The 6965-nt window shown below is 47.2% G+C and overlaps 1 protein-coding gene across 1 annotated transcript in view; it reads left to right on the forward strand.

The window, feature by feature from the left end:
- The window catches only part of trpc7b (transient receptor potential cation channel, subfamily C, member 7b), a 46286-nt gene extending 44316 nt beyond the window's left edge, over positions 1–1970 (forward strand). The window contains exons 11-12 of the mRNA XM_012830959.3: positions 1–51; positions 1317–1970. The exon at positions 1–51 is cut by the window's left edge and continues 25 nt beyond it. Of these exons, the coding sequence (XP_012686413.2) occupies positions 1–51; positions 1317–1456 (191 nt within the window). The 3' untranslated portion in view covers positions 1457–1970. The remainder of the gene's footprint in view (positions 52–1316) is intronic.
- Positions 1971–6965: the final 4995 nt, after the last annotated feature.

A 6965-nucleotide genomic window follows, 5' to 3' on the forward strand; every position in this document is an offset into this window, starting at 1 on the left:
GTTATGTCCTGAAAGCTCAGGTAGACAGGGAGAATGACGAAGTCAATGAAGGTAAAAAATCGAATCCACTTTTATATCCATTGTGCACATTTTATGATATGTACTGTATGTGTGTGTGTGTGTGTGTGTGTGTGTGTGTGTGTGTGTGTGTGTGTGTGTGTGTGTGTGTGTGTGTGTGTGTGTGTGTGTGTGATAGATTGGTTGATTGATTACTGTATTGATCCTCAAAGGGAAATTGCAGTGTTGCAGCAGCAATTCACATGAATTACAAAACACACATAACTAACAGAAAACAGACAATGAGGTAAGAAGCGATACATATACGTCTCCTCTCCCAGCACAGAGGGGAGTCATTATATATTGTTATTGCGCTTGGAAGGAATTACTTCCTGTAACGATCCTTATTACGGCGGAGCTGAAGGCGCCTCCGACTGAAAGGCGCCTCCGACTCTGCCGTCTGAGCAGTAGGTCATGCAGGGGATGTGAAGTGTTGTCCATTTTGTTGAGCAGTTTGTGCATCCCTCTCTCAATAACCCACTCTACGGGCAGTCCCCAGCACGCCGCCGGCCTTCTTTATCAGCTTTCTCAGTTTCTTAGTGTCAGTGGCTCTGATGCTGCTGTTCCAATAAATGGCTGCAAAGGAAATTGCACTTGCAACAACAGACTGGTAGAAGGTGTGCAACATCTTGCTGCAACACATTAAAGGTGCTAAGCTTCCTCAACGCCTGCTTTGTCCCTTCCTGTAGACAGCCTCAGTGTTACATTTTCAGTCCAGCCTGTTGCCAAGGTGAACACCCGGGTAGCCCTCCAACACTTCCCCCTCTTTTTCCAGGATGGAAATGTGTGTGTGTGTGTGTGTGTGTGTGTGTGTGTGTGTGTGTGTGTGTGTGTGTGTGTGTGCGTGTGTGTGTGTGTGTGTGAGAGTACCTCTATAGTACAGGCAGCGTTTAAAAAATGTATGGTTTAATCTTATATTGCAGTTGCCCTTTATCTTGTGTTCCCCAAGGCCCAACATGAAATCAGTCAAACCTCATTTGGGAAATACCACATACAGATTCTACATACCAATGAAAAATGAAATTGGTCTACACTGTGTGTGTGTGTGTGTGTGTGTGTGTGTGTGTGTGTGTGTGTGTGTGTGTGTGTGTGTGTGTGTGTGTGTGTGTGTGTTTGTGTCTGTGTATATCTTCGTGTCTGTGTTATGGGCACGTTCATCCGTTTGCGTGCTGGTTTGTTTGTCTTGGTCTGTCTGTGTGTGTGTGTGTGGGTGGGTGTGTGTGCAACAGCTCTGATTGTTCCTTGTTCTGTGTTCACAGGCGAGCTGAAAGAGATCAAGCAGGACATCTCCAGCCTGCGCTACGAGCTCCTGGAGGAGAAATCCCAGGCCACGGGTGAACTGGCCGACCTGATCCAACAACTCAGTGACAAGTTTGGCAAGAACACTAAGAAGCCCTGAGATGAAGAGGTGGCGGGAGAGAGAAGGAGAGAGGGAGAGACAGAGGAGGCGTGGGGGGAAAAGGAGACAAGAAAGACAAAGAAGAAAGAAACAGTGGAAGAAAGAAAGGAGAAAGAGAGAAATAAGAATTGGGGTAAAAAAAAGAAAGAGTACGGAGAGGGGGAAGTGATGAAGTGATAAAGACACAGTGGAGGGGGAGCGAAGGAGCAGACAGGGGAGGAATGGCGCGGAAGACTCTGGTACGAAGGTAAAGAGATTATCTCCCTTTTAGGTTAGTGGGGCATGAGAAGAAAGGCCGACTGCGTTTGGTAACAGGACAGTGGGAAGAGAGATGAATAGCGTGCCACTTTTGCTCCTAAAGAGAATCTTTCTCGCTCTCTGGAAGAGCCAGAGGAAATCTGTGGGTGTTCACAAAAAGAGACCGAATTGACTTTTCTGTTTAGAAAAAAAAACCTTGTAGACTGTTTTGTTAGGACCTCATTCTCCTTGTGTGATGTGTTTGTGTGTGTGTGTGTGTGTGTGTGTATGATGTGTTTCTGTGTGTGTGCGTGTGTGTGTGTGTGTGTGGGTGAGTGTGTGCGTGTGTGCGTGTGCCCTTCTCATTATTGTCATGTTGGTGCTCCTGTCGTGGCCATGCCAAGCAGAGGTCACAAGGCTGTGACCTGGCAGTCAAGGTCAAGATTCGTATTCATGGAGTTGAAGGGATGTAAGTTCTTCATTTACAAAGGGGAGTTAAGGGAGAGAGAGAGAATGAGATAGAGGGAGAAAGAACTGGAGACAAAAAATAGATGACAGCCGATGACTTAAGCACTTCAAATAGAGGGTAAACAGTGTGACCGTCGATGTGTAAAGCAGTCTGGGAGCTCAACCCCCCCTCCTTCTCCCTCCCCTCCTTGAAGAATCCAATTCTGTCCTGTCTCACAGTGAGGACGAACAAAGAAGAGAGAGGAAGGCCGTTTTATTTATTTTTTAAATGAAAAGAAGAAGAGAACGACATCAAGGAGAAAAACACTGTGACATTGCTTTCTGTGGGATCCGCTGGAAAAAAAAAATGTCCTTTTGATTTACAACTGACACAGCCGTCACGTAGACACCCCTCTGTTTAGAATGGGATAAATGTGAAGGCATATGCTATATTCTGGGGTCAGACCTGACAAAGGCAGTCTAATTAACTCTTTTAACAGCACATCTGCAAAAGGGTCTTTTGAACTCTGCACAGTCCACACCACAAGAAAGGGACACACACACTGCCTTACTGTACAACACATCCATGCCACATATTTCCAAACGTCATACAGGTCAGGTGTGTGTGTGTGTGTGTGTGTGTGTGTGTGTGTGTGTGTGTGTGTGTGTGTGTGTGTGTGTGTGTGTGTGTGTGTGTGTGTGTGTGTAAGTGAGTGAGTGTGTGAGTGAGTGAGTGTCTTATGACTCCTTTTCCACCGCCTTACAATGGTTAGATTTGTCTGAAAGATTTACAAAAACACAGTGAGTAGATTACCTAAATATCAGATACTGTATTTTTCACTTCTATTAGGAAATGATTGATTAAAAGTATGAACTGTACTGTAATATTTTTATCCAAAAAGTAAAGATGTACACACCCAACTCATTGACTGTGTCCAAAGGTTATATCAGACTTTCATTTGCACAAGTCCATTTCTTCAAGCAATTTAGCTGGCATGCTTTCAGTCCATATGGTGCTCAATGACAACCCAACTGTTACACCTTTTCATTGGGCCTTTGGCCAGTGTTCTGCTTTATGCATCTGTGGGTTTAACACACACACACACACACACACACACACACACACACACACTGTGGCATCACGATGGGCCAGCTGGCAGAGGGGTGTGGTGTTCGTGTGGAGGTCTGGCTGCCACACCACAAGATGGCTGCCAGTGGCACTACATCTCCCAGAATGCAGCAGCACCCAACCAGGTGTAGTTGCTTAAGGCACCTGATGGAAGGGGCATTTAAGACAGGTGGTGCCTGTTGTGAGAGAGCGAGCCACGAGAGCAGGAAGAGCCAGAAGGGAGAACAGAGAGCACTTGACGTGCGGGTGAAGCCGTTGTGGAAACGCTTGCTGAAGCGCTTGCTGAAGCGCTTGCTAAGCCGCATCCGGAAGGGGGAAGGCTAGCCCCAAGCCGGGAAGGACCTGGACAGAGGAACTTTAAGCTGCAACTACAGTGGGTGGGATGTAAGTGAGGAGCAACTTTATGAAGCCTATGTTTTTGCCTTTGAAGACCTTTTATGTTTGCTTCCTGAAAGACTTTGTGTTTGTGAATAAACCTGATCCTCGTTTGAAAGCACTTTTGCCTGCTCTGTCCTGTTAATTACGCACTGCCCTACACCCAGCTCAGTGGTAAAGCCTCTCATGATACCACAACACACACACACACACACACACACACACCTACACATTCAGTTTAATCAGTTTCACCGTTATTTTATTGGTGATGTCACTGCCATGCAATATGGAGGTGTTGCCTGCGTGGCTGTCTTGAGATGCAGTCGAAGGACACCGTGTCCTTACTGTACTGATTATGTAGCCGCAGTCGCTCAGGCAGGACGGAACAACTGGCAGCATCATCACAAAGCATATCCGCTCTACCACACACACACACACACACACACACACACACACGCATTGACAAGGACACCAGTGCATTTACAACTTTCCGCTCATGCACACATAAACAACCACACGGCAGTGAAGCGTCTGTTGAGTTCAGGTCAGAGACAGACGTTCCTGATGCTCTTCTTGTCATGTTCCATTTCCATTCATCTAGGTCAGTGGACATGAAGCCAAACAAACTGTGTGGAAAAAGCACCACCCGTCCGCCCGCACATGCTCCTGCATCCACAAAAACACAGTGTGTTTCCCATTCCTAATTGATGAGTCAATGGCCCATTTCGCTCAATTAAACAAGTGGTTATTGCTTAGCAACCTTTCATGGCTTGAATTAAAATAAATCCCCTCACAAATCCCATTTCTGACTACCATTTATGAGACCACCACGCTGGCTGCATTTTAAGTTTCATTGCCACAAGTGGCAGCATAGGACAACCCGTGCCCTTTTAAAATGTGTCACACACATGCATCGTGAAACACAACATGTGAACTCACTCCATGTTCTATGGGGACACTCTTAAGCCAGAGCAGACACTTTCACTTTAGAGCTTGTGATGTGATGGAGCAAGGCTTTTCTGTTCAAGAGCCATCTCGTATAAAGTTACGACCCACGTCCGAGCATGTTTAACAAGGATGTTCCATACCATAGTCTTCACATAAATGGGCCATCTGGGGCTTGTCGAGGTTTTTCCTCCGTCAACAAGTTTGACTGTGTGTGTTGCACGTGGAGCGGGGAAAGGAAGTGAAGTCTTTTTAATAGAGAAGTGCAAGGCTCACTTGGTCTCTTGAATTGTTTAGCACACACTCACACACCTACCGTCAACACTTCAGCCGAAGTCTGTCTGCACACGCCACCCCTACACACCCCCTCCACCCCCATCAATAGGATAGAAACAGTTTCCTAAAGAAACAGTCTGAGAAAGCGTTTTTCTCACTCTCAGCACACCCCGGAATTTTCCATTTGAAACTTTCTCCACAACTTTAATGCAAGCTTGACGCCTGCAGCATTACCGCCTGCTCGTGGAAACGGCCCTTAAGGGGGCCCCTTTGAGGGAGGAAGCAAGGGGAAAGAGGGAAAGAGACGCACTGGGCTCTGGGTTTTATGGCACAGACCTTATTCTATTACTTCACGGCTCGTCTTTTCGGAGCCCTCATTATCTCTTCACAGTGAAGCTGGGAAGCCTCTGGGGAGGGCCGGGTCCGTCTGGCCCTTCTCAGGAAGGAGAGAGGTGATTGTGCATTTCAAGGGTACCGCCGTCATTTTTGGCTATCCTCTGCCAAGTGTCTGTGGATGTGTCTGAGTGTGTGTGTGTGTGTGTGTGTGTGTGTGACTGGATATGTATGGGCTGAAACACACCAAACGCGTTTCTAAAGACGCAGATGCTTCAAAAACATCTTGGCAAAGTGCGGCGGGCAAAATAGCCGCAGGCGCACCAGGCTGTTTTGCCCGGTGCCTATGAAGTGGAGCTGCGTGCGCAACCTGCCTGGGCCGAGTGTGACATTGATGAGCGGTGCGCCTCGCGCTGAAAAGTTAAGAATATTTCAACTTTTAAGATGCGACGCACGGCGGATAAAAGGCGCACACAAAAGGCGCGCCGTACCATAGGAAACAATGGTTTTGCTAGCGTCACGTTTTTAGAAACGCGTTTGGTGTGTTTCTGCCCTATGTGTGTATGCGTCGATGCATATGTGTGTGTGTCTGTGTATATATTTGTGAGTGTTTGTGTGTGTGTGTGGCTGTATATACATGTGAGTGTGTGTATGTATCTGTGAGTGCATGTGTATATATATGAGTGTGTGTATGTATCTGTGAGTGTGTGTTTGAGTGTATGCATATATGTGTGAGTGTGTGTGTGTGTGTGAGTGTGTGTGTGGTGTGTGTGTGTGTGTGTGTGTGTGTGTGTGTGTGTCTCTGTGTGTGTCTCTGTGTGTGTGTGAGACGTGCTTGGCTGGTTCTGGCTTTGGCGAGGCTGGCACATCTTCTGAGCTGTCCTCAGGGAGAAGAGGGGGCTGTTGATGGTTATGCAGGATTTTATTCAAAGCTCCTGGCTGGAACTGAGCAGCGGGTGAGGCTGGGCGGAAGAGCGTGGTCGGCGTACCCCTCTGGAGCAGGCTTATGCTCTACCCACTGGGCACGAGGGGCATGCAGAGGTGGCATACTCAGTTCAGCTCCCCTATGGCTCTGGGGGACGTATGTATGTGTTTGTGTGTGGGGGGGGGGGGTTGTGTGACTGGCACTCCTACTGACCTATCATGGGTGTGAAGATGGACCTGAAGGTGTAAAAAGAGAGAGAGAGAGAGAGAGATAGAGAGATAGAGAGAGAGAGAGAGAGAGAGAGAGAGAGGGGGAGATAGATCCTGCCTGTCCTTATCCACCAGTGTTTATCTTCTCCTGCAAGACGACTGAACAAACACACAGGCGCACAGATAATACGCCCGCCAGAACTTCTGATTCTTCCTCATATGTTCCCTCCAGTCCTGTAGACCAACCATGAGTCATTTGGTTATTTTCCTGCTCAAAACCTTGAGCCTCCCCACACTCACTCATGTCCTCGCTCTCACCGTCTGATAGCCTTCTTCATGGCCATAATGCACCTTGAGGAACTTCTGTGGGTATAATGGATTTATGGGCAAAAACACTGGAGGCATTTAAGCTGATATATCTCAATTAATCCTCCCTGTTGATGCATCACTTTAAAGGGAGGTCTCCCTTAGTGAGTGTAGTGGCTTTGTAGGTTGTAATATTGATTTCAACTGATTCTCAAGGGGGGAGTTGAATGCATCAGTGAATGAAGAGGAAAAGAGAGAAAAAAGAAAAGAAGTTTTTTTTTTCTCTCACTTTGCCACCTCCCTCTCTGTTTCTTTTTTGTCGCTCTT

This window comes from Clupea harengus, chromosome 20, assembly GCF_900700415.2.
Source record: "Clupea harengus chromosome 20, Ch_v2.0.2, whole genome shotgun sequence".
Classification (NCBI taxonomy): Eukaryota; Metazoa; Chordata; class Actinopteri; order Clupeiformes; family Clupeidae; genus Clupea; species Clupea harengus.